The sequence below is a fragment of the Molossus molossus genome, unplaced genomic scaffold (assembly GCF_014108415.1).
Source record: "Molossus molossus isolate mMolMol1 unplaced genomic scaffold, mMolMol1.p scaffold_m16_p_13, whole genome shotgun sequence".
NCBI lineage: Eukaryota > Metazoa > Chordata > Mammalia > Chiroptera > Molossidae > Molossus > Molossus molossus.
In genome coordinates this window covers 47,688,879-47,716,762 of record NW_023425348.1, presented here as the reverse complement: position 1 = coordinate 47,716,762, position 27,884 = coordinate 47,688,879, and the positions used below count along the sequence as shown (strand labels likewise).

At 40.3% G+C, this 27,884-nt stretch overlaps 3 protein-coding genes and 1 pseudogene across 3 annotated transcripts; 1 reads left to right on the top strand and 3 right to left on the bottom strand.

The window, feature by feature from the left end:
* Positions 1-443: 443 nt before the first annotated feature.
* Positions 444-687, bottom strand: LOC118628878 (annotated as a pseudogene).
* A 3,336-nt stretch (positions 688-4,023) lies between these two features.
* Positions 4,024-4,977, bottom strand: LOC118629024 (olfactory receptor 52M1). Its single transcript, XM_036260127.1, has one exon. The coding sequence runs from the start codon at positions 4,975-4,977 to the stop codon at positions 4,024-4,026; it is 954 nt and encodes a 317-aa protein (XP_036116020.1).
* An 11,476-nt stretch (positions 4,978-16,453) lies between these two features.
* Positions 16,454-17,407, top strand: LOC118629096 (olfactory receptor 52M1-like). Its single transcript, XM_036260251.1, has one exon. The coding sequence runs from the start codon at positions 16,454-16,456 to the stop codon at positions 17,405-17,407; it is 954 nt and encodes a 317-aa protein (XP_036116144.1).
* An 8,502-nt stretch (positions 17,408-25,909) lies between these two features.
* Positions 25,910-26,917, bottom strand: LOC118628484 (olfactory receptor 52K1). The gene has a single exon (XM_036259477.1). It carries the CDS (start codon positions 26,898-26,900, stop codon positions 25,956-25,958), a length of 945 nt encoding a protein of 314 aa, XP_036115370.1. The 5' UTR covers positions 26,901-26,917; the 3' UTR covers positions 25,910-25,955.
* Positions 26,918-27,884: the final 967 nt, after the last annotated feature.

Below are 27,884 nucleotides of genomic sequence, written 5' to 3'. Positions count from 1 at the left end.
CCCCCACCCCCACCCCTTTACCATACTATTGTCTATGTCCATTGATAATGCATATCAGTTCTTTGGTTTATCTCTTCCTGCTCCCCACCCCTCTTACCTCTCTGAGGTTTGTCAGTCTGTTCCCTACTCCCATGTCTCTGGATCTATTTTGTTTATTAGCTTATTTTGTTCATTATGTTCCACAAATAAATGAGATCCTGTGATACTTGTCTTTCTCTGACTGGCTTATTTCACTTAGCATAATGCTCTCCAGGTCCTTCCATGACATCTCAAAGGGTAAGAGATCTCTCTTTCTTACAGCCCTGCACAATTCATTTATTTGAGGTTTCAAATGTGCTTTATTTCTCCAATCATGCCACATTTTAATGGGCACACAGTGCCTTCCATTGGCATCAGTTGCGAGTTAGTTTTGAAACAATTCTTTATTATACCAGCTGAGATGATTATTTATCTTTCCATTCCTTTGGGGTGCCTCTGCCAACAGGTGGCAGGTTCCATTCTATTCCAATTTGTGTTTCTGTATGTCTATGCAGCAATACAGAAAGTGGCTCCACTAGCTAATACAGCTTTATCGTGTTTGTCATGGAAATCAGGTGTCTGTTTCTGGTGGATCTGCTTCGCCATTATTTTCTGAATGCTTCAAACTGGGAGACGACTTAGCATATTTTTGGCCAATGGAAACATCATGAGGCTGAAGACAGAACTGCAGCAAGTGCAGCTGCTGGTTGTTGGAACTGTGAGCCAAGTGCCCTTGCCTGCACAGTTCTTAATACCTGTTCTTCTTTCACACCTGTTTGGATGTTGTTCCTGGGCATATTCTATGCTAAACTCTCTGCATGAAAAGGTCTCAAAGTCTGTTTCTGCAAATTAAGACAGTTGATAGCAGGAATAGCCCTCAAAAGTAGACCCAACTATGTCTACAAGTTGGCAGGCTGGAAATGAGGACCCAGAAGATGGTTGTCTAAGCTGTCCTGGGCATTATTCAAGTAGGAGAGTCTTTATCATGCTGTGACATATACTTCCCTTTTCTTCTTTATCTATATTAAAAGATACTTTTTTAGGGCTAGGACAAGTTAACTAGAAGTTAACTAATATTGGTTGTGTGTCTTTACTAACTCAGGTTGGTTCTAGATCTGATCGTAGAATTAGGGTGTAAGCAGGATGGTGCGTTAGGCAGCCCCTAAAATGCCCCCAGTGATCCCACCTCCTGGTATGCCTGCCCTGTGTAATCACTTCCCCTGGAGGGTAGGAAGCCTAGTGACTTATTTCTAACAAATAGAATGTGACCAAAGCATTCAGAAGGCCACAGAAAGACTGTAATTTTCATCTTCATCCCCCTCAGAGCCCTCACTGTTGGTGAATCAGGTCAGATTTCCGTGTTGTGAGAGGCCCTACAGAGATGCCCAGGTGGCCAGAAACTGACCTCTCTGTTAACAGCCAGGGAGGACCTGAGGCTGCCGCCAGCTATGTGACTGAGCTTGGCAGTGGATCACCCCTCAGTTGAGCCCTGAGGTGACTGTAATCCTGGACAACACCTTGACTGCAGCCTTGTGAAGGACCCTGAGTCAGAGCCATCCAGCTCAGCCATGCCCAGATTTTTTTACCACAAAAACAGTGACATAATAAATGTTTGTTTTAAACTCAAACTTAAATATTTCAAGCTTTATTGAGGTATAATTGATATACAAAAATTAGCACATTTAATGTACACATTTTGATGAATTTGGACATATGCATACACCTGTGACACCATCACCACTCAAGACACTAACTTTATCATCTCCAAAAATTTCCTTGTATTATTTTGTGTTGGGAGAGGGGTTGTGTATGAATAATAAGAACACTTAGCATGAGATCTATCCTCTTAACACATTTTAAAGCACACAGTACTTTATTGTGAACTATCTATGAGTACTATGTTGTACAGTAAATCTCTAGAACATTTTCATTTTGCATACATGAAACTTTATATCCATTTTAGCACCAGTTCTACACTTCTCCTTCACCCAGTTCTTAGCAACCACTATTTCATTCTCTGCATCTATGAGTTTGACTATTTCAGATACCTCAGGTAAGTGGAATCATGCAATATTCAACTGTCTGTGACTGTCCTATATCACTTAGAATAGTGCCCTATAGGTTCATCCATGTTATCACAAATGAGAGCCAGTGAGCATGTACTTGGCACTAACTCAAATCTTGGCACTAACTCTAAACATCTTCTCCAGGTCCCCAACTATTGTGGGCATGGGTAAAACAAGAATATGCTTTATTTGCTTTTCCATTCATAGGGAGACAAATATTTGACTCCTCCAAGCTCAGACATAAGGTTCAGGAAAGCTAAATACCATCATGGAGTGGTGAGATGGAAGTTAGAGGTATTAGAAGAAATGCGAATATAATTGGAACCCTAAGTGATCACACGTTCTAGATATCCCAGTAGTGGGGCAAGTAACTAGAATAGCCAAAGCAAAACCAGAAGTCACTTTTGTGGTTCTTATGTAGTTGTCTTTCCTTTGCACTTGACTACCTCCTTTTATATCATGCCCAGTGCTAGGTTGTTGTATACCTGAAGCCTGGGGACCTCAACATCTTCCTGCCTGTTTAGTTTGATGTGTTACAGAGTCTGCGATCAGACTCGGATTGAATCCAGCTCTGCCCTTTGTTGTCCCTCTGGGAAGGAAACACTGAGAGGGGACTGCTTTGTTGATCTGTGCACTCCCAGTTCTGGGAATAGGAGTACAGCTAAGGTCTGCTGTGTTGGAAATGTTAATGCACAAGCAGTCAGAGCCTGGGGAAAAGGCCTTTCAGCTCTTTCACAGTTAAAGAAAATGAGGATCAGAGAAAGACTACAAGCTTTAGAGGTTTTTTAAAAAGGCTTATTTATTTATTTATTTATTTATTTATTTTATCTTTTACAAACTGAGTGATATTGGGCAATTCTTTTACCATTTCTGGGAATGTCAATCTCATCTGAAATTTAGGGAGAGTAATTCCTGCCCTTTCAGGGTAGTTTTGAGACTCACATTAGTAATTTTCAATCCATAGCAGCAAGTAGGTAAGTGCTTTATGTATATTATTCATTTTCCATCTGGAGGGTAAAGCACTATTTCTATAAATGCTAGAACTCATAACTGTATCTCACTTTGCGACCCATTCAAAAAAGCACATTATGATCAGGGATCCTACAGATGGATCCAGAGATTAAGGAGCGTTTCTGTGGGAAGGGGAAGGGTTTTCTTACCATGGAGCCCTCCCAAGCTTCAGGCCACCTCGTGGGAGGAGGCTTGCAGAGAAAATACAAGGGCAGCGTTGAGACGTGGTCATTTTATCCCATTTCCTTCATCAAACTGATATTCTTTCCAGGCCACATAGTTTCATGAGTGGTATGCCCCAGGCATACAAGCAGTCTTTTTCTAGAACACTCCATGCTTTATTAGTACAAGCAGTTTTAGCAGCATCTCAGTTGTTAAAAGCTTAAATCAGAAAATGCTTTGTAGCTAAGTCCACTTTAATGAAATGACCTCAGATTTTTAGGACTTATATTACAGAATACACAGAAAACAGAGCGTAAAGTATTACATATTACCACAATATATTACGAAGTCCAAGAAAACATTTGATCTAGACAGCTTAAACTTAGTTTGCAGTTTATAAACAATAGTATCCTGTCTATTTCCTCCTGTAAAATGTGGACAATACTACCTACCTCGTAAGATGTCAGGATATTTGTAGGAATTACATGACATGTAATTGCTGAGTAAACATTAATTGCTATTTCTGTTATTGATACTGTCATCGTTTTACCTTCTACAGTTCAAATACCCCACAGTCATCAAACAAACATCTTTCACTCTTGGAATTTAGAGTTGTACATTCTTTCTTAACATTCCTTTGGAATTACTAAAGCTGGAGACCTCTGGGCCTAACATCTCAGACTTCTTGAAGTTCCCATTAGGAAGGCTGCCCACCATATTTAGACACATTCTCCATGAGCTTATTTGAGAAAGAAGGAAGAAGTCGTCATCTAATCTTAGTTTCTATCTTCAGGATTTGGAGAAGCCGCTCTCGGATCTGCTTGGTGCGGACAGCATAGACAATGGGATTGAGGATTGGAGGGATGAGGAGGTAGAAGTTGGCCAACAAAGTGTGGATTGGAGGAGGCACCTGGTGACCAAATCGATGAATGAGGGAGGAAACGGCAATGGGAACATAAAAGATCAGAATTGCACAGATGTGAGATCCACATGTCCCCAGGGTTTTAAGCCTGGCCTCGGGGGTGGCCAGCCCCATCACAGCCCTGAAAATCATCACATAGGAGGCGGCAATGGCCACTGAGTCCAGGATCAGCACCAGAAAGCCAATGCTCAGCCCATAGACATTATTGACCCTGCTGTCACCACACGCTAGGGTAACCACAGCCATGTGTTCACAGTAGGAGTGGGAGATGACTCGGGCTTTGTAAAGAGGCAGCCGCAAGTGGATCATCAAAGGCAGAGGTCCAATGTAGAGTACACCCCGGAGAAGGGCAGCCAGCCCCAGACGTCCCACCACAGTATGAGTGAGCACTATGGTATGACGCAGTGGGTTGCAGATGGCTACATAGCGGTCGAAAGCCATGGCAAGAAAAATGCCTGACTCAACAGTGGCAAAGCAGTGGATGAGAAACATTTGGGCCAAGCAGGCATCCAGGCCAATGTCACCAGCACCAAACCAGAAGATTCCTAGAAGTTTGGGCATGGTGGAAGTGGAGAGAACCAGGTCAATGATAGCCAACATGCACAGGAAGAAGTACATGGGCTGGTGCAGGCTATGTTCTACTCTTACCACAGCCAGGATGGTAATATTCCCCACCACAGCCACCAGGTACATGGAGCCAAAAGGAATGGAGAGCCAGATGTGCAGGGACTCTAGCCCTGGGATGCCAATGAGCTGGAAGGAGCTGGGTACCGAGCAGACATTATAAAAAGTAAGCATCATTATTCAAAAAGGAACCTTCTCACTTGTGTCCCAAAATGCAGAACTTTTTTTCTAGAAATAAAATACAGAGTATTTTATTCTTAGGTCCTATAATAAAGAATAGGATCATCGAAAAGATGCTATAAACTTCTTTCTTGGAAGAAATTACAAAATGTCACAGTGTAAGTATTATGTTATTATTGTAATACCCACAAATTTACCAAGCACAAGCCAAAATACATATTTGAATGAAATGTCTGAGTATCTTTTTGTAATACGGCTCTCAAGGATTAATGTTCTTGTATCAATGAATGAAATGACCTAAGGTACTTATTTAGTCATTTAATGCTTCTGAAGAACTGTGAGGTATTATTGGGATCATATTTGAAGATTTCAAAGTGAGGATTCCTTGAAAGAAGAGACACCTTGATTCTGAGAAATACAAATAGCAGTTAATGTTTATTCAGCACTTATTATATCATGCAATTCTCACAGGTTTTCTTTTTTGTTTGTTTGTTTGTTTTCGGGATCTAAAAGATACCAGGATGTATTTCCTATATATATTACAGAAATGTCAAAGAAGGGAAGAAGTCTTGTCTTTCACGTTTTGAGCCTAAATGGGTTGAATATAGCAGAATAGTCAATAGTCTGGGCTTTAGTATTTTCCAGATCTGGTTTCAGATCCTGGCAATAGGAGCTTAGGCAAGTTACTGTACCTCATTAGGTAAATACACCAAGCATCAGATCTTGCCTCATTTCACAACAAACTTAAATCACCATGACCTAGAGAAGGCATGAGGATTAAATGAGAATGCATTTAATAACACCAACCATCAGATCTTTTTAGAATAATGTGTAAAACCAAAAATGCATTCAGTAAACTTCAAAGAACTCTGAATAACTATCTGTGAAGGAGCTATGATGCTGGGAGGATAAAAACCTATTGTGGTGACTGTATCCCACAGAATTCTCTCCATAAGCTGTGTTTCCTCCATCTCAAGGTTCTCATAGGTCACTACAAATGGAAATAGAGGGAACGTTGGCAATAGCAGTAAATGGAATACTACTCAGCTATAAGAAAAGGTGAAATACTGTCACAACAACTTGGATTGACCTTGAGACTATCATGCTAAGAAAAATAAGTCAGATAGGAAAAGTTAAGAACCATATGCTTTCATTCATATGTGGGATATAAAACTAAAAGCAACAAATGAACAAACAAGAAAAAGAAACAAAAACTCATAGTCACAGACAACAGTATGATGGTTACCAAAGGGAAGGGGTTGGGAAGTAGTAAGTAGAAACATAAGGTGATGGACGATAATTTTACTTTTGGTAGTGAGCATATAATACAATGTACAGATCATGTATCCTAGAAATGTACACTTGAAACCTATATGATCCTATTAACCAATGTAACCCCAATAAATTTAGCAAAAAAGAGAAAAAATACGGAAAAAAATTTTTAAAGGAAGGAAAAACAAAAAGACTGAGTCATGGGGGGCAGAAAAGGAAAGGAGCGTACAGGAGCCAGCCTCTGATTGAAGTGACCAAGTGCGGTGGGGTGAAGGACTTTCCTCTTGGTTTCCTTACCCTATGAGCTGGTTATTCTCCAATTGTCCCTGCAGACCCCTGTCCTGTGTCCTCAGATGCTGATGTTATGGTTTCCATCACTCAGATCCCTTCTTCCCTAGCTTCTAGGTTGGCTCAGTCAATGTGAGACAACAGCAGTAGATAGAGGATGAGACTAGACATTTTGAATTTATTCCCCAGTTCCCTTCCTGCTGGACACATTTGACAATGCTGTGGTTTTCCACCAAAGGCCACAGCTCCTGAAAAGTAACCCCTGCAGTGTTTTGACAACTACATATTCCCTTACCTAAGCAGGCCTGAATTAGGTGACAGTATTCACTGTTGTCATTTCTGGTGTTCCACCATCCCTGGTCAGTGTCTTTCACCCCACCTGGGCCTCTGCAAAACATCCCTCCAATTGCCCCCTTGACCTTGCCGCTTATTCTCTAATGGCTATATCAGACCAGATCCCAGTAGCATACAATCTTTGGTCAGTATTGTCTCTTGAAAGGCTATCTGCTGCTTCAACAGGATACATAATCTGAAAGTTGACGACTTCACAACCAGTTCTAAAGAGCTATCATCTCATGGTGGTCAGAGCTAAGTGGTCCTTACCCTGATTTCTGTAGTTACAATAACAGGGGACTTGTCTACTTCACCCTTACCAATAATAAACTGGCTTTTATAACTTGATGTTTTACTAAACAAAGGTGTAATCATGTAGAGAATGTTGTCTTACTCCAGAAAAACAAGAGTCCTTGAAATGGAAAAGTCAGCAGGACTTGCCAAGTGACTTTGCCTTCTGTTCCCATGCTTGTCCCCCTAATAAAAGTTACTCTCCTGTTAGTGAGGAAGCTGTTTTAGCAGTCTGCATTCCCTTCTGATGCCATTTGAGTCCCACCACTACTGACTCACACCCTGGGGCAATGGCTTCCTTCTAGGTTTGGACATAAAAGTCATGCCGTATAAGGATCTCACAGCCCACATTAAATATGAGGCTAAATGCATACATAGTGAATTATGAGCATGTGACCCCTCTTGAAATCAAGCAGGTCTCAGGCCTCTACATCACAGATGTTATTAGATCCAAGTCAAATATCCTCAGTCCTCTGAACTGGCCTCAAGCCCTAGAGAAGGTGGATTTTATTTTATCCCTGATCTCTCACTTTCTTTCCCCATACTTGACAATACATAGGGTTATCTTCCTGATGGGTATTTATTTCTATTTCATCTCTCCCTCTGCCTATCCATATTCTGGATCACATTATGAAACTGAAAAGGGCACCCACAGCTGGAGAAATGCACTTTGAGACAGGGGTAGGCTGGGCATTGGTGACCCCTGTTCTTTCCCTAAGAGCCTAACACTCCTTAACTTAGGCTTCCTTAGTCAAAAGCAACCCTCACACCTTAAATACAAGAGAAGGAGGCTACTCCACCTCCTGTTCAAGGGTACTGTGAGGGTATAAGGACTCACAAAAGGCCAACCTCCCACCTGAGCACTGCCCAACATCAACCACAGCTTTTACCATTCTTCATCCTGCCCACTACCTTCCAAAACAGTTGAATTTTATTCATTTCCAAACTGCATCATGTTCTTTTGCCTCTGAGAATTACCCATGTCCTTTCCTGATGTTAGAATACTCTCTTCTTTACCTGGCTCACCCTAACATATGCACCTTGCTACAACTTAAAAATACCTGCTTCAGCCCTGGCCAGATAGCTCAGTTGGTTGTAGTGTTGTCTTGTACACCAAAAAGCTTGCGGGTTTGATTTCCGGTTAGGGTATATATCTAGGTTGTGGGATTGATCCCCATTCAGGGCATGTGCAGGAGGCAACCAATCAATGTCTATCTCTTTCTCTCTCCCTTTCCATCTCTCTGAACTCAATAAACATATCCTCCAGTTAGGATTTTCTTTAAGCCTTCTCCAACCTTTAGTCTGTGCTCGGTGCCTGTCTTTGTTCTGCACACGTAGCGCTCTCAATTGCCTACTTACATGCATGTTTCCCCAAACAGAATGCTAGTTCTGTAAGAACAGAAAGGATGCCTATCTTATTCTCTAGTGTTATCACTGTGCTAGCACAATGCCTACCTATGTTGAATGAGAATAAAATATTCTGCCTGTTTAAAGCATCTAGAGATGTTTTTGGACAGACTTATATTGGTATTAGTAGAATAGAGGCCTCTTCAGCATCCTCGCGTGTGGCTCTGTGGACTCCACCATTTTTAAGCCCTCTTCCAAGAAATTTATTTCCCACTGAGTCTTATCTTGGAGACTTACACAGGAGCACAACCTAAAGTGGGATACCTATGTGCCCCTGGCCTGTTCATCCTTATAGACTGGGAATTCTTTCTGGACCCCTGTTTCTTTCCTATATCCCCCTTTATAGGATGCTCTTACCTGGGCTGGGTAGTGTCAGAGAGTAAGAGCCTGGGCTCTGCAAATGCCACTGAGGCCTGGCACTTATCAGCATTCTATTCAGGGGTTGAGAGAATTCCACCTGGACTCATAACCTCCTCACTTCCCTCTGGGGAGAAGGACATAGCAGACTCTGTCCCAGAAGGATGGGCACAGAACCAAATTCTAGGCACAGGTATCCCTGCCATGTCAGGGTTGGTCCAGAGAAGTCTGAGATAGACCTTCTAATTGTGTTTTGATCCCTTGGGTCTAGGACTGCTCTTGCTTGTTGTCTGGCTTCTCTGGAGTCTAAAGCTATTCTAAGGACACCAAATAGAAATCAGAAAGGCCTTTCTAGAGGAGGAATGAAGACTATCCTTGGGACTAGAGCTCAGCCTGGCAGTAAATCTCTGATGAAGTTGATATCCTTATAGCATTTGAAGGTGATGGTAGAGTCTTAAACTAACTTTAATACAGACCATTGGCTATTCCCTAAAAACTAGATACTGTAGACTTTTTCCCCACTTTGGTTTACATTGTGAGGGAAAGACCTCGTGGACTTGTTGATGGAGCAGTTCATCTCCCATACATTTTAACCTGACCCTCCCAACCCAACACTCCATTCTGAAGAAAGAAAAGAAGCCAAACGAAAGAGAGCAGTCTCTCTTATTATATCCTAATAGGATGCTCATGGGTTGCTGGGACAACATGCTTTAGGATCTCTGTCAAGCATGGCCTTTGAAACATCAAAGACTTGAGTTTGCAAGCCAACTCAGCTATAACATACCCACTGCGTAACCTTGAACAAGTTATTTTATCTCCATTTCTTCAAGGGTAAAGTGGGAATAATACTTATCTCTGGGTAGTTCTTATAATAGAGTTTTTATTCATTGGGATACTGGGCTAATAAAAAGACAAACATATTAGATGCTTAATAAACAGCATCATTGTTATTACCATGACTGCTGCTGTTTTTGTGTCTTTGGGAGGAGTTAGCTCTCATAAGCCTGGAAGAGACATCCTACTTGTCTCCTTCAGACAAGGAGCCAATATGGTCAGGGCAGGGGTTAATGCAGCACAGTCAATACTGAAAGCATCTCCTTTTCACCTGTGCACCCATTTCAGGGGACCTTACTTCTCTGACACCTCAGGAGAAGCTAAGAACTTTGAGAAACTTCTATCTGCTCGCCAACCTTAACTTTACATTGTAGGTAAAACTGCTTATAGTTGCCACAATATACATGGTTATGCTCAGTCAAGTAACGTAGGAATGCCATTTCATACAGATTTATATATAGCTTTTGAAATGTGGTTCAGTAATCACCTCCACCAACTGAACTCTGCCTTTAAACTTAGAGTGTAACAGGTGAACTAGATTTTTTGATACCTGGATGGCTTGTGCAATATCAAAAATTATAAGTATTCAATAAAGCAATGCATTTGACTTGAACTATATTGTTAAAGGTTCTTGTAGTAAGTTTTTTCCTTTAATAATTTGACTTTATGGGCCAACTCTCAAGACAACCAATCAGAGGAAAACAAATATCATATGATTTTGCTTATATGTGGAATCTAATGAACAAATAGATGCAGAGAACAAACTGATTGTTGCCAGAGGGAAGGGGTGTGGGGTGCTGGGTTAAAAAGGTAAAGGGATTACACAGTACAAATTGGTAGTTGCAGAATAACCACAAAGATGTGGTTTGCGGCATGGGAAATATAGTTAACAATACTGTATCATGTTCTTGAAAATTTCTGAGAGTAGATGTTAAAAGTTCTCACCACACAACACACACACACACACACACACACACACAAATGCTAATTATGTGAGGTGATAGATGTGTTAACTAACCTTATTATGATCATCATTTGACAATACATATGTGTATCAAATCATCACATGGTATACCTTAAACTTACATAATGATATATGTCAATTGTGTCTCAATAAACCTAAGTGGGTAGCTTTAAAATCAGACTTAACTCCTCTATCCCACATCTAAATCTCTATATCCTTCTAATTTTGCCTAAGACTTTATTCCTTTAACTTAAGTCTGCATCAGGGAAAGAGCAATAATCTCCTAGAATTACTTGGGGATTGTAATGTGTGATAAAATGTATTTCCCAGAAATGGTTAGAAAATGAAATCTAGAGCTGGGTGAAAAGAGCGGTCACAAGAAGCATTTTGTTAACATTTAGAGGGTGAACAATCAATTTTGCTCTCAAAATGGCACAGGGTAGTACAGAGGAGAATGATAGCAAAGAGACAAAGGCCAACAAGGCCAGTGAAGAGGGTGAAATAAGATATCAAGGCCTGGAAATAAGGATACAGAAGAAAGGAAACATTGTATAAATAATTAGGAAAACTCACTGAAGATTCTCATAAATCAAGATGGAGTATTATAAATTACTAACAGTGAGCCCTGGCTGGTTTAGCTCAGAGATTAGAGCATTGACCTGTGTACCAAAGATTTGTGGGTTCAATTCCAGTCAAGGGCACCTCAGTTGCGATTCTATCCCCGGCCCTGGTCAGGGTCATGTGGGAGGAAACCAGTCAATGTGTCTCTCTTGTGTCTATGTTTTTCTACTAATGCTGGGTTATACACAGCTGAAAAAACACTTTTGGAAAGCAATTTGACAGTAAAATTCATGAGACCTGAACAACGGCCAATTATTTTCCCTGGGATTCTGTCCTAAGGTTCAGTAGAAAAAGGCTATTGATCAGCCCTGGCTGGTTTGGCTCAGCAGTTAGAACGTCGGCCTGTGGACCAGAGAGTCCTGGGTTCAGTTGCTACTAAGGGCACAAACCTCGGTTGCAGTTTGTTCCCCGTCCAGTTGGAGTCATGTGGGTGGCAACCACTTGATGTCTCACATCGATGTTTCTCTCTCTCCTCCTCCTTCCTTTCTCCCTCCCGCTCTATCTGAAGATAAATGAAAAAAAAAAAAAGTTTCCTCTGGTGAGGATCAATGTCTGTGCCACTTGCTATAGTGGGAACACTGAAACTAGACGTGCCACTACTCTGGAAAGTGTAGGTTAAAGTAATCACAGACATGGACACACAAACTATTGTAACTTGTGATTATAAACATTTTTAAGTAAACAAATTTAAAAAAAAAAACAGAAGCAGAATAAAAAATTACAATATTGATGACGTTTATAGTTAAGTAATTTTTTTCTTTATTTGTGTAGCCTGGATTTGATATTAACAGTTTCTTAAACAGTATACATAATGATTAACAAAAAAGTTAAGGTTTTCATATTGATTATATCAGTATCTGATGTTTATTCCCCCCACACTTCTCTTGTGTACTTTCCCATTGTCCCTCTTGAGGTCTTTGAAAACCTCAGCCAAGGGAGAGAACAGAGACCTGGGGCCAGCCAAGAGCCCCAGCAGGAGAGTAGAAACAAAAATTTTTATATGGTCCTGGGAGGTGAAATGGGATAAGGAGTGAAGATTCTCCCAAGAGAGAGTAACTGAAGATCCAGAGGGACCAGCACAGGTTTCTCTGTGCAACCCTTGGAAAATAACTGGCTATTTTCAGCATCTGGATAAAGAGGGTGGTGGGGGGAACACAGGAGAAAGTAGTGAAGAGTTCAGAGCCATAGCCTCCCCCTTGACTGTGAACTAAATTCATCCAAGCATTCTGATGAAGTGACTACTATAAGAAACAAAGTCTAAAGCTCTGTGAATGGCACCCCAATAGGTAAGTACATTCCAGAGGTAGAACCAGTCATTGGAAACCCTCAAATTTCCATCCATCCAGAACTTAACTTCTTCACAGTTCTAGTCAAAAGCTGAGAAAATGAGTTGATCAAAATTTGGCCTGGATTATGAATCAAGAACGAGGAGAGACCCCAAGGCTTCCCCAATGCTTTGTTGCCTAGTGCTCTCCATAACACACGAGGAAAGATTGGACTATTTTTCTCTAGTCAGGCAAGATTTCTTGAGTGATTCTTACATGATCAGCAGGTCTCTTCATTTGACTATATCCATGTCTAAAGATCTGGGGGGAAAGGATATGGAGTCACTAAAGTCATAAGGAAACAGCACTGTGTCTGTGTTCTGTGGAAAAGGGCAAAGAGCCGAGGGAGGGGTCAATAAGGAAGGAAAAAAATGCCTATTCCAGAGGCCAGCCATCCTAACATTTGACCTTCTATCTGCACACACACACACACACACACACACACTTATAAACAGTTTGTTTAATATATAAAATATTTCTAATGTAGCTATCACTCCCTTCACTTCACAGACTAGCAAATAGAATAGAAAACCAAGGCAGAGTGATTACACTCCCCAAGAACACAACCAGAAACAGTGGAGTTAGTATTTGAACTTGAGTAGGTATTGCTTTTAATCCATGCTTTTTTCACCATAACAAAACATCTCTCAGGAGCCTCAGACCCACCACCAGAATGCCTCTTCCAGGACTAGAAAGCATGTTACTAGTGTCCAGGAAAGAATGTCCTTATGTGGGCTGGCACAGAAAATATTTCTCTGAAATATTCCAGGTAAAGTAATACAACTTAGGTGCCACGACCTGTATCAAACCACCACTCAAGATGCCAATTATAAACTTGATAGATTTCATTTTTTTACATATGTTCACATTTTCTCTGTCCCAGCCTAAAACAATTTCATTGATTAAACTGGGTTTGGCACAAATCAAGGTTATAAATCTGGGTTTAACTCAAGCCTATCAACATTGATTCTTTTGTAGTAGCCACTACCTTGACCTACCCTGACACACAGTAATAAGCCCCTTTCTGATTTAGGATGGTGGGTTCATCACAATATTTTCAGAAACCCCTTCAGATATTCTCCCTGTTATGAAATAAAATTGCATACTAACTAGTGTTCCCCTTAAATCTCTGTTTCATCTATATAATTCCTGGACCTTTAAGGCATCCATGGAATAGAGAAACACAGGAAACTATTCCAATTTGTAGAATGTGAATCTCTGCTCTGCTCCCCATCGTGAACAGTAGAGTCCAGGAAAAGGATGCTGTTGCTATGAGCCAAGAGTCTCACACCTCATTTGTTTGTTCTTCACACTTATCCTTTGCAGTTGATATTCTCCCTACTTTTCATAATAAAATAACTTAGACTTTAAGAGGCTAGGCAATTTGCCCAAACACTGAGTAAGATGAAGATCTGGAGAGGAAAAACTTGTTTGGTAGATGGCAACACTGGAGCCCTGAGCTGGTGCTGCCTCCCAAGACCTCTTTCCCTTTCCTAACGTACCCTATAGATCCACAGAAACTTCCATTTGATCCTAAAGAAGTGACTTCACACATGTATTCCCTTATTGGCATATTGAAGTACCCAATTCACAGAATTGCAAAGTCAGAGTTAATGTAAAAGAACACTTGTGAACCATTTTAAAATTTGCAAAACTTTCATTTTTCTTTTCAGCACCCAAAGCCTGACCTAGAAGTAAGAAAACTTAAAAACTTAACATTGTATTGGAGCATGAATTAGGAATCCATGCGGTTACATAGGGTTATTTCTTATGCTTATTTGCTATGAGAATGCAATTGCTATTTATATGTTAGACAAGACTATTTGAAATGTGCGTGGGCTTATTTGAGACATTTGGGGAGAATTCAGTGACTACTGGCCAGTTACTCTGGTATAGGCCAGAGATTCCAAAGAAGGCTTTGTAGAGAGAGGTGATCTAGGCTGGGCCTTGAAGAATGGGGGAAGTTGGACAAGTGATAGCTAGTGCTTTGATGCGGACCTCGTTGTCTCTTCAAAGAATAGAAAACAGTCAACAGGACCCTTGCACTGATCACATCCTTCTTGGTTTCTGTCAGTCCATTCTTTTTAATCACTATCATCAGATAATGGGGCAAAATGTTCACTGAGATTTGTTCATAAAAAGATGTACCTCTTCTGCCCACCTGGTGTGGCTCAGTGGTTGAGCATCAACCCATACACCAAGAAGTCACCAGTTCAATTCCCGGTCACTGCACATGCCCAGGTTGTGGGCCAAATCCCCAGTGGGGGACATGCAAGAGGCAGCCAATTGATGTTCTCTCTCATTGATGTTTCTCTCTCTCTCTCCCTCTCCCTTCCTCTCTCTCTAAAATCAATAAAGAAAAAAATTTTTTAAAGATGTACCTCTTTTTTTATCTACCTCAAATTATAAGTCATGACCAGATTCTCAGAAAGTTTAATAGAGGATGTCATTTAAGTAAACTTACCTTAAGGAACTTGATCTGTTCATCATCTTTTTAACCATGAAATCTGGGCAACCTTAACTAAGAGAGCTTTTTCTTTGAGAAATTAGATTCTATGCCAAATATCTTTGAAGAAGTCAATTAGATTTGACAATATGACCAAACCAGTGTTAAACATTTAGAGAAAAGGGACTTGTACTTGACTAACATACAGGGACAATTTATTAAGGAAAATGTTTTTGTTGGGTTTTAATAACTTATAAGATTATTTTTAAAGCTCTTGACTATATTTTTAAAAGACAGAATATATATACAGAAGAAAAAATTAAAGAAGGGTGTATGTTTATATTACAATGGGTTTCTATATGACACATATATATTATAAAACAAATATATCATAATCTGCCTCCTGCCATTGCCTTCCTTGCTGAAATATGTAAACATTTTACTACTTAAATATATAGCTCTAAAAATGTTATTAACATAATTCTAGTTCATTGAATGGATGTCTTAGAACTTAAACAGTGCTTTATTTTCAACATATATTTATTCCAACTTTTCATTATCATAAAATCAATAGTGACAAATAGCTAATGATTGTTTGTTATTGATGTTATAATGTTACTGTATATACAGTGATAAGAGAAGTATATGCAGGCATTGGGCTAAACACTGTTATATAAACTTACATTCAATCATTTCTTATAGAACTCTTCTGTGTTTTCTTTTTTGGTTAATCCTCACCCAATGATATTTTTCCATTGATTTTTAGATACAGTGGAAGGAAGGAAGAGAGAAAGAGAGAAATATCAATGTGAGAAAGACACATCAATTGGTTGCCTCTCACAGAACTGCAACCAGGGCTGAGGATCAAACTTACAACCCAGGTAGATCCCCTTGACCAGAATGAAACCCACGACTCTCTGGTAGGCGGGCCAACACTCTAACTGCTGAGCCAAACTGGCCAGGGCTCTTTCATATTTTATATTTTCCATTTTCTTTAGAAAATGTTTCCCAAAGCAAAATCACTGGGTTGAAGGGGATGTACAATTTTGGGATCTTCTACAGTGAAGTAGGGCAATTTAGCAGTAGAAATTGTAAGCATACCTGTTTCTACATTTATTAGTGGGTGTTTTCATGCATTGTCTCTTTCATAAAATATGTACTATGTCAATTTTCAAGAAGGCATTTATGATTCTTCTTTATTATAGGTTCCATCAGTTGCCCAGGATGGAAATAAGAACTAGTAGTCCACAGTTTCCAGAGTCCATCTCTTTCACAGAAGTAAAAATCTAAAACTAAGAGCTCCTGTCCTCTGGGTACTTCACACCCTTAAATATGTTTGTATTTAATAATACTTGCTTGGTGCCTACTTCTTTCTGGCTCACTGGCATCCCAGGATTGGAGTCTCTGCACATCTGGCTGTCCATCCCCTTCAGCTCCATGTACTTGGTGGCTGTGGTGGGAAATGTCACCATCCTGGCTGTGGTAAAGGTGGAACGCAGCCTGCACCAGCCCATGTACTTCTTCCTGTGCATGTTGGCGGTCATTGACTTGATCCTGTCAACTTCCACCATGCCCAAACTGCTAGCCATCTTCTGGTTTGGTTCCCACAACATTGACCTAGATGCTTGCTTGGCCCAGATGTTCTTCATCCACTGCTTTGCCACTGTTGAGTCTGGCATCTTCCTTGCCATGGCTTTTGATCGCTATGTGGCCATATGTGACCCACTACGCCATACTTCAGTGCTCACCCACGCAGGGGTGTGTCGTTTGGGCCTGGCTGCCCTCCTTCGTGGAGTACTCTACATTGGACCCCTGCCCCTGATGATTCGCCTGAGGCTGTCCCTTTACCGGACCCAGATCATTGCCCACTCCTACTGTGAGCACATGGCCGTAGTCACTGTGGCATGCGGTGACACAACAGTTAATGACTTATATGGAATGGGAATTGGCTTCCTAATATTGATCCTGGATTCAGTAGCCATCACTGCCTCCTATGTGATGATTTTCAGGGCTGTAATGGGACTGGCCACCCCTGAGGCTAGGCTTAAAACCCTAGGGACTTGCAGTTCTCACATTTGTGCCATCCTTGTCTTCTACATCCCCATTGCTGTTTCTTCTCTCACTCACCGCTTTGGCCATCATGTACCTCCCCATATCCATATCCTTTTGGCCAACTTCTACCTTCTCATCCCACCCATCCTCAACCCAGTTGTCTATGCTGTCCGTACCAGACAGATTCGAGAGAGACTTCTCCACATCTTTAAAGCAAGGACTCAACCCAAGTGACTTTGCTGTACCTATGGGGCATATAGATATTTAGTGATGGCAAGAAAAGTCTCTGAATAAGGAAGCCAATGCAATAAGACCCATGCAACTGGGTCTTACCAGCGTTGTAGAGATAAGATTCTATGAGGAATGCTAAAATATATTCTGTTTGACCATGAATTTTCTGAAAGTAGAGAGAGGAATACCTGAAATATCTGAAAGTAGAGAGAAACCAGGGTACAAGTTTTTATACTACAATATCCCTTTTCCTATTTGACTTCATCAAATTAAGCACCATAGACATAAGCATGCAGACTACAGAACTAGGATCATTTTTATTTTTGACCCTTGTTGGTAAAGGATTTCTAGTTTCTCTTTAGAGAGTGTTTTGAACAATTTCTAGAAAGTAAAAGTATACTCTAATACCTTCTTAAAGACCATTTACAAATTCTGTTAGTAAAGTCCTGAAAAAATTCAACTGTGTTGGCAAGCTTTTCCAATTCTTTTGGCTTGCTCCAGAAAAGGCCTTTTGTTGAGAATGGAGGCAATATGAATATTACAAATCTTAACCTAATGGGACCTTACTGCCCGTAGGAGTTAAAGTCCTCAAGCCAGATCATTATCCATTTAAATAGACAGATGGAAATGTCATATTCCACATCTTCTCCTAATAATAGTTAACTGAAAGCAGGTAAGAGAAGACAGAAGGACATTTAAGAAACTCCATTTCGGAGACCCTGAAATGGCTTTCATGAAGGACAGCAGCCACACTGAAATAATAAAATGACATAATGAGAAGGTGACAGTGGGATTAATGACATGAAAGAGGTTAAGTAGAGAATGGAGTACAGGTAATGAGAATAAATAGAGACCTGGTGGTAGATACAAGCCTTGAAATAACTTCAGATATTTGGTGAATTCTTGCTTCACACTTTTTATTTTGATGTGATTTTATCCTTTTTATATTAAGTGAGCATAGAAATTTCATAATGAAATTACTATTCCAGGCTAGAAACCTACAGAAATTGTGGTAAGGCATGAAAAGTTAAATTAAGCCAACATTCCTAATTGTAGCTATTCAGACTTACAGTGTGTCCATTTTAGTTCTAAAATACTTTAGACTTTAAAATGCACCTCCTCAGTTTACAAATCATTATAAAATCTAAGAAAGCTAAGGTGACTTACTTTAGATTAAAAATAAATTATCTTAGTATTTTGAAAATAAAGAAGCCAATGATTAATCCAAAGAGAAAATTCAAGCCTCGTATCATCAAAAAAAATGAAAACTTAGGATATCACAACCTCTTTTCTAAAATGTTTAGCTAGTTTTAAATTTCTATTTTCTTATCATCCTATGCCTAAACCTAAGGTTGGCTGGCTCATATATACTTTTCTCCATTATTTTGGAGTGAGGGTTGCTCCTTCCCCCATCTTCTTATCAAGGGCCCTGGAGTCCAGTGCCAAATCCAAGTCCACGTGTTGGGGAAAGGTTATGTTCGATAAACATAATTTTAGTGTCAAATGTAATCTACCTGCTGATTTTTATTAGGAGTTGATGCAAATATACTATGGAAATCTGAGAACTAGAAGCTTATTTTACAGCATTACCTCCTGACATGACCCTGGGCTTTGGAGAAAACAAAGAAAAGTCCATCAGGGGCACCGATGCTGAGGGAAATGATGAGGAAACCTGGCCATGAGATAGCTCTTTGGCATAATGCCTAATGTCCATTTATACTGTGTAAGCAAAGAGTGTATATGGAGATCCAGGGCTTTTAATCTGAATTTTGTACTAATCCTCCTAAATGTAATTAACTTTCTAGCCAAATCACCTCAGAAACCAGACAGTAAGGTGTTTCTCTCTAGAAATCTGCTAGATCTACCATAGATCAAGACCAAATACTGATCATCTCCGGCTTCTTCATACGGCATTGAATGATTGGGGGTAAAGAAGAGGAAGTACCATCTGCATGTATTCTCCTGCTCCATCCGGGGTCAGCCACCCATGACAACATCCATACCTATCAGACACAGGGTGTGAACTTGGCTACAGTAGAGAATTTTATTCCAGTGTCAATTGTACTCATGGCTGGACCCTTTCATGGTGAAAGGTTATCTCAGAACAGGATGGAAGGAAATATATAATGGTGAATGTAGTATGGGGACGTGACAGAAGTCCGATAATTGAGTCTCTTATTCAAAGCCAACATCTTGTTTCTCCTTCATACAAATATCCCTGCTCCCTTTTTATCACCCACCCAAGGGTGGTGGTAAAGGACGCTATCATCAGCCCTTTTGGAGTCTGCAAGTCTCCATGGAAAAGTGAAGATTGGGGAACGGTTGAAGGAGGAGCCATTTTATGGTTATTTTTATAAGGTCATGTGACCTTGGTGGTTAAGAACTTAAGATCTGGGATTGTAATAAATGGCAGAGATGGATCTGAACCAATAGCTGTAAGGCTTTGGATTTGTTTTAAGGATGTAATAACATAGTGAATCTAAAATGCCTACATAGTGCCTGATACATAAAGAAAAAACAACTTGCCTCTTAAAAATAACAGTATTTTATTGTGCACTGAAACACCCAGGAAAGAACAATAAGGCAGAAGAGTACCAGGAACAAGTTCCTGGAAAAGCCAGAGAGTGTCTGCAGTTGTGCCTTGATCAGGAATGTATCAGCCTCCGCTCTGGAAAACGCTCTCTCAGCTTCTCTGGAGTAAGTCATATCCACAGAGCCAGCTTTCTTCTGTTCTCCTTGGCCGCCCAGCACCCGCTCATGTACATCAGAGGCTTTTCAATTAGTGATCCTCACCTGACTAATCTTGTGACAGGAAAAGGCTGAAATACTTCTAACCATTTCCTTGTACAACAAGTAGAAAATTTATAGCACAGATTTAGTTGTGCAAATATGTCATTGATTCAGGGGTGTGTGTGTGTGTGTGTGTGGTTTGTTTTTATCATTCACAATGGAGTTTCCAGTAAAAATAAAATCAGTGTTATAGAAGACAGCACTTCCAACAAACCCAATCCACTTTAATGATTTCTTAGTCCATTTCCATTTATAATATTGTCTGATACAGATTTGAAAACTCCCCCGGGAGTTTTTCTATCACCCTCTTCCTTGTCTTAGCTTTAAAACTGCAGTAGGGAAGGAGTGGGTTCTTATAAGTTTTCCGCCATGGTAGTCACATGGGAAAAGACTGTCTCCTGCTTCCCCGTACCTTGGCCGGCCTCTGACCTCACATACATCTTGTGCTGTAACTTGGTGCTTCTTAACATTGTGACCTGTGGGAAATGACTTCCTTCTACTACACTCTCTGGTACTGTTGATTAAATGAGATTGCAGTCACATCTCCACATGACCCTGGCAGGCAGTGTTCACTCTGAATCTTTCTGATGCTCATCCCTTCATTCCAGCCATAGGACCCCATGTTAAATGGCCAGAGTGATCACTCGTACTCTATCTCAGCCAACCTCTTTATCTCACTTGTGCCTCAGGAGTGCCTAGGATCTGCTGTCAGACCACTCAGAGCCTTGAGAGCCTCAGATTAAGAAGGAGTGAATGACATGGTCCCAACAGAAGTATCCAGTACCCTAAGGAGTAAAATTCAATATATCTGACATTCAATCAAGAATTACCAGGGCCCGGCTGGTGTGGCTAAGTGGTTCAGCCTTGACCCATGTACCAAGAAGTTACTGGTTCGATTTCCAATCAGGGCATGTGCCCACGTTGTAGGCCTGATCCCCAGTGTGGGGCATGCAGGAGGCGGCCAATCGATGTTCTCTCTCATCGATGTATCTGTCTCTTTCTCCCTCTCCTTTCCTCTCTCTCTCTCTAATATCAATAAAGAAAAAAAAACTTTCTTTAATTACCAGGAAATATATATATAAGAAAAATCAATCAATAAAGGTACAGATTATAAAGTTAACATATATAGATATTGAAAATCTCTGCCCAGTGTGGCTCAGTTGGTTGGAACATTGTTCGGTACACCAAAAGGTTGCAGGTTTGATTTCCAGTCACAGCACATATCTAGGTTGCAGGTTTGATCCCCAACTGGAAGCATATGGGAAGCAACCAATCGATATTTCTCTCTCATCTCACTCTCTCTCAAAATAGCATGCAGATATTCTCATGAGTGCTATGTTCCATCTAAGCACAGTGTTGATATAAGGTAATTAAAGAAAAGTTATTTCCTACCTGTGAATAAAACTAACAGTGCATGGTGTTTCTTACATGGTAATTATGTTCATATACTATTAGATTTCTAAGTGGGATAAATCACTCTCTGTAGAGGGGATGTGTTATTTGAAAGTCATTCCCACACCAAACATAAGGACAAATGAGATTTCGTGTCTGTAAATACTCATTTAATCCATTATACTATATTCAATTTACTAATTAACAATGACAGATAAACAATTAGTTTCAAGAACATATTGTGGAAAAAATACCCACAAAATCTCAGCAGTACAGTACCAGGCTGTTTTGATTACAATGACTTTATAGTATAGTTTGATATCCAGTATTGTGATTCTCCAATGTTGTTCATTTTCAAGATTGCTGAGGCTCTTCAGGGTCTTTTTCTGATTCCAAATAAAGTTTTAGAATATTTGTTCTAGATCTGTGAAATATGCCATGAGTGTTTTTTTTTTTTCTTCAGGTAGAGTGGGAGAGAGAGAGAGAGAGAAACATCGACGTGAAAGGGACACATCGAGTGGCTGCCACCCACACGACCAACCAGGGCTGGGGACAAACTGCAACCGAGGTACGTGCCCTTAGCAGGAACTGAACCCAGGTCTCTCAGGACCGCAGGCCGACGCTCTAACTGCTGAGCCAAACTGGCCAGGGCACCATGAGTGTTTTTTAAATATGTTTTTATTGATTTGAGAGAGAGGAAGGGAGAGGGAGAAAGAGAAGAAAACATCAATGTGAGAAACATTGATCGGCTGCCTCTCACATGCATCCTGACCAGGGATCAGGCCTGCAACCTGGGCATGTGCCCTGACCAGGAATTGAATTGGCACCCTTTTGGTATAAGGGATGACACTAAACCAACTGAAACACGCTGGCTAGGGCATGTCATTGTTATTTTAATAGGAATTGCATTGAATCTATAGAGTGCTTTGGACCTGAATAGACATTTCTCAAAAAAAAAAAAAAAACATACAGATGGCCTATAGGCATATGAAAAAATGTTCAATGTCACTAATTACCAGAGAGATGTGCTAGTGAGGATGTGGAGAAAACAGAATCCTAATGCTCTGTTAATGGAAATGCAAAATGATGCAGCCACTATAGAAAACAGTATGAAGTTTCCTCAAAATTTTAAAAATGGAACTGCCTTATGACCCAACAATTCCATTTCTGGAAATATATCCTAAGAATCCCAAAATACCAATCAGAAAGAATATATGCATCCCTATGTTCACAGCAGCATTATTTACAATAGCCAAGATCTGGAAACAGCCCAAGTGCCTATCAACAGATGAGTGAATTAAAATGTGATACATTTCACAATGAAATACTATGCAGCTATAAAAAAGAAGGAACCTTACTCTCTGTGATAGCATGGATGAACCTGGGGATTATTATGCTGAGCAAAATCAGCAAGTCAGAGAAAGTCAAATACCAAATGATCTCACATATATGTGGAATCTAATGAACAAAATAAACTGAAAAACAAAATAGAACCAGACGCACAGATACATGGAACAGACTGACAGATGTCAGAGAGAAGGGAGGTAGGGAGGAAGGTAGGGAGAACTGGATAAAAGAAGATTAAGAGATTTGGCCAAAGAACATGTATACATAGTCATTGGACATAGACAATACTGTGGTGAAGGCCAGGGGAGGGGAATGGGTTCTTGTGGAGGTGGGGAAAGGAATGTTCTCTCTCATCGATGAACATGAGACATGAACATGGGGACATGGAGGACATCTGTAATAGTGTTAAAAATATAACAAAAATGAGGAAGAAATGTCAGCAGTACACAACAACAAAATGTATCTGTCATATATCTGCTAAGGTGACTTTGCTGACCTCAGCTGAATTAGTTTGTTGTTGTTTTTATCAAATTTATTGGGGTGACATTGGTTAATAAAATTATATAGGTTTCAGGTATACAATTTTACTGTACATCATTTTCATGTTGTATTATGTGTTTATCACCCCAAGTCAAGTCTCCTTCCATCACCATGTACCCCCCCTTTACTCTTTTCTGCTTCCCCTCACCCTGCCTTCTCTCTGGTAATCACCGTACTGTTGTCTGTTGTCTCTGTCAGCTGAATTGTTCATCCATTTGCAGGTCAACTGGGAATCTTCTGATCTAAGCTGGGCTTGGCTTTGAGGCTCTGCTTCAAGGTGCAAGTTGATTAAGCAGCTTGGCTCCACTTTTCCTGCATCCTCCTTAGGCCAGTGATTTAACCAGGGCACATTCTCATGGTGCAGGGGGTCAGAAGACAACAAGCTCCTCTGTACAAGCAAATTTCAAACCTCTGCTTGTACCACATCTGAATACACCAATGAACAAAGTGGTGCAGCTGACCAACCCCTTAGTCAACATGTGGGTAAGTATATTCTGGGAGAGTGAGTGTTTTTAAACATTAATCTAATCTACAACACAGAATGCCCCATCTCTACTGAGGAAAACCAAACAAGAGTTTGAGAAAGCTCAAGGAACAGAATTAGAGGCTCTTGGTTCCTTCCTTGCTGTCCAGTTACTCCACCTCAACATCTGGAGGACTGAGACTTGGGAACTGACCAGAGACCCATTGAAACCATCACTCTCCATGTGTGCCTATGACATGGGCCTGAAGGGCCTGGAGATGGTTTTTTAGAGCCTATAAGGTTTATTTCTTTAAATCAAATAAATTCCTTTAAATTGGTACTGAGGGAATGAAGGGATTACAAAATTAAAAAGAGAAGAACATGGTTGTATAAGTAGGCTTTCATTAAAAAAAAAAAAAGTGTGTATGAGAGCTTCTTTAAATATGTTTTTATTGTTGTGTTTTTTAGAAAGAGAGGAAGGGAGAGAGAGAGAGAGAAGCAATCAGCTGCCTGCCCCCCACTGGGGATCGAGCCCACAACCTGGGCATGTGCCCTGACCAGGAAAAAACCCTGGGACAACAGTCCATGGGACAACACTCAATCTACTGAGCCACACCAGCCTGGCAATGAGAGCTTCTTTAAAAACTGACTGCAGTAATATTCAATTGTGAGAGTTTGCGTAAGGAGAAAAAAGAGGAAAGATAAGTGAAATTCAGTATCATTTGTATGGTATGTCAGAAGATGAAACACTGGATTTTTTTTTTGATTTTTTTTTTTTTTTGTATTTAGATACATAGAGTCTTAAACTATCTTGAGTTGAAGTGCAAGAGAGAAATCACAATTCCATCAAACAACTTCCAAATCTCAGTGGTTTACAGAAAAACTACAAAATCATCTTTGCTCATGTTATATGAGCACTGTGGGCCAGCTATGGCTATGCTCCGGACTGTGAGTCAGACTCATATCTGCCCTATGTATCTTCTTCATCATGGGTCTAATTTGAAGAAAAACTCGGTCTGGGAACATGCTCATTCTCATAGCAGAGGTGAAAAGAGAGAGACACTGAGCCAAGCTACACAAACACATTTTAAAGTTTCTGATTATTGTGACACACTTCAAGGCCACTCAAATTACACTGGCCAAAGAAAGTCATAAGAAAAATTAACATTCTTGGAGTGGGGAAATTCCCCTTCAGAGGGAGAGGAACAAGATTCTCAATATCTGTAAACATAATAACTTACCACAACTACATATTGTAACTATTTTCTTCTTTAGCTTCAGAAGTCTCATCTTTAAAAGGGAAGGTGTTTCCCCCAGTCTATAGAACAAAGATAGTATTCAGCTCTTCTATTCATTCATTCGATAAATATTACTAAGGATTTTGGCGACAAAAGGCATATGCATGTGAAAAGTAAGTTACATAATACAACTTGTATAAACTGGTATCAGAAGACTCTTTTGTTCATGGTACAGTAAAGGAATTAGCCATCACTACGGATCAGAAGGAACTGACAACGCAAGGAATATGTCTCCTTAGAAAAGGAGCTGTCCAACAATAAAACCACTACAAAGGTAGTGGGCTCAACAGTGGCAGAGATGGAAAGCCACTTCTCAAAAGAGATATGAAATAAATTTTAGTACATGTGGTTTTAGCCACTGCATAACAAAATATGAGGTTCAATTCCTCTCTTACAGTCTGGATGAAGAGTTCACTGGTCTAAGCCAATATTCTTACTGTATTTTACTGATATAACAGTAGCACTTTAAAATATTCTTTGTTTTTGTTTTTTTTTTTTATCATGTGATGAGTCTGAAAATAGTAAGCTATCAGACAGACATGAGAAATACCTATTTTGATCTTATTGGTGAATCTATGAGATTGTCACTTCATCTTCCTTGTCATACTGAAGAATTAACAACATGGAGACTCTGCGATTTTTCTACTTGAGATCTTTCCTCTATGTCTTAATCCAGCATCCACTCAGCACTGGATTAGTGAGTAAGGAGAAAAGTATGTATCTACACAGCCTTTTTCCTGAACAGACTGAGCACATGATCACGAATCTGCTTGGTCTTGACACCATAGATGATGGGGTTGACCATGGGTGGGAAAAGAAGATAGAAGATAGCAAGGAGTATATGGACATGAGGGGCAGCCCGGCGAGCCACACGGTGCATGACTGAAGAGATGACAACAGGTGTGTAGGTGGACAAGATGGCACCTATGTGAGACACACATGTCCCAAAGGCCTTGTAGCGGGCCTCCTGAGAGGCAAGCTGTAAAACTGCCCGAAGGATAAAGATGTAAGACAAAACAACAAAGAGCAGGTCCAATATCACTATAAACATGGCCACAGCAATGCCATAGATATTGTTGAAGCGAGTGTCCCCACAGGCCAGCCTCACCACAGCCATGTGCTCACAGTAGCAGTGGGCGATCATGGGGCCTCGGCAGTAGTGGAAGCGTCTGAGCAAAAAGGGGAGTGGAGTCATTAGTGTCACAGCTCGAGTCATAGCAGCTATACCAATCTTGGTGATAAGGGGTCCGGTCAGGACCGTGGTGTAGTGCAGTGGCTTGCAAATGGCCACATAGCGGTCAAAGGCCATGGCCAGCAGCACTGCTGACTCCATGATGGAGAAGGAGTGGAGAAAGAACATCTGGACCAGACAGGCATAGAAGTTGATCTCTCGATCTTTAAACCAAAAAATAGCCAGCATTTTGGGAAGTGTTGTAGAAGAAAGGATCAGATCAATGGTTGCCAACATGGCCAGAAAAAGGTACATGGGCTCATGGAGGGCTGCATCAGCCCAAATAATGAAGAGGAGGGTGCTATTGCCTAGCAGGGCCAGAGTGTAGGCGAAACAGAAAGGAATGGAGATCCAGATATGTAGGTGCTCTAAACCTGGAATTCCTACCAACAAGAAGGCAGCTGGATGGATTGAGGTAATATTGGAGGTTGACATGGCTTGTGGAAATTCTCCCTGTCAGTTTTTATGCACCCCTTCACCTTCTATATGTACCTTCTTGGGAGAATTAGCTCTCGTTCCCATTGCTAGACCTTAAACATATTCAGTTACTAGGCCTCATAGACATGGAGAAGCATAACCCACGTTTTCTTCCCTCAAGGAACTTTGAATTTCATTGAGTAGACAGAATATGAAACATGATTAGAACTGATATCACAAGACAGCTTTCATAAAGGAATGGAGAAAAAGTAGTGTTTTCTGTGTTCGAGGTGATGTCAAGAATATCCTGTCAAAAGAAGTGGAAATATGTTTAAACAAATGCATTTCTTTAGAACATACATTCATACCACACTACGTGATAAGCAAGCTAAGCTCACAACCACAAAAGCCAATCTTCTGTCCTGAAGTCTGAGGCTTGGATGCCTGGGTAAGTTGAATAAAGCCTATAATTTCTAATGTCCCTTATTAATTGCACAGTCTGTATATTTTCTCTAGCACTACACTATCTGATATTATTGCCACTAGCCACATGTAACAATTTATATTTATTTAAATAAAATAAAAAGTTAGTACCTCAGTTATGCCTAACACTTTATAAGTATCCAACAGCCACATGTGACCAGTGCTACCATATTGGATTATTCAGATATAGAATACAGAATAGTCCCATCATTGTAGAAAATTCTACTAGAGAGAACTGCTCTAGGATATATCTTCCAGGTCCTTTTCCCATCCACAAATTTCGATAAATATAGCCTATCTCCAGCTTACTGAGAAAATGAGAATCTGGTTCTCTTCCATCTACATTCATGTTCAGCTGCGTATTCATGTGGCTCTCCTTTAAGTCATCTTTTATCTCCCTCATTTTCATCCCAGGAGAACTCTCTTATATTTAGCAAGACTGATATCTGACTTCCATAATAAATGCCCTTTATTCTTAATCATTCATCTTTCCCTCTTCCCTTGTTCATAATTCTCTCC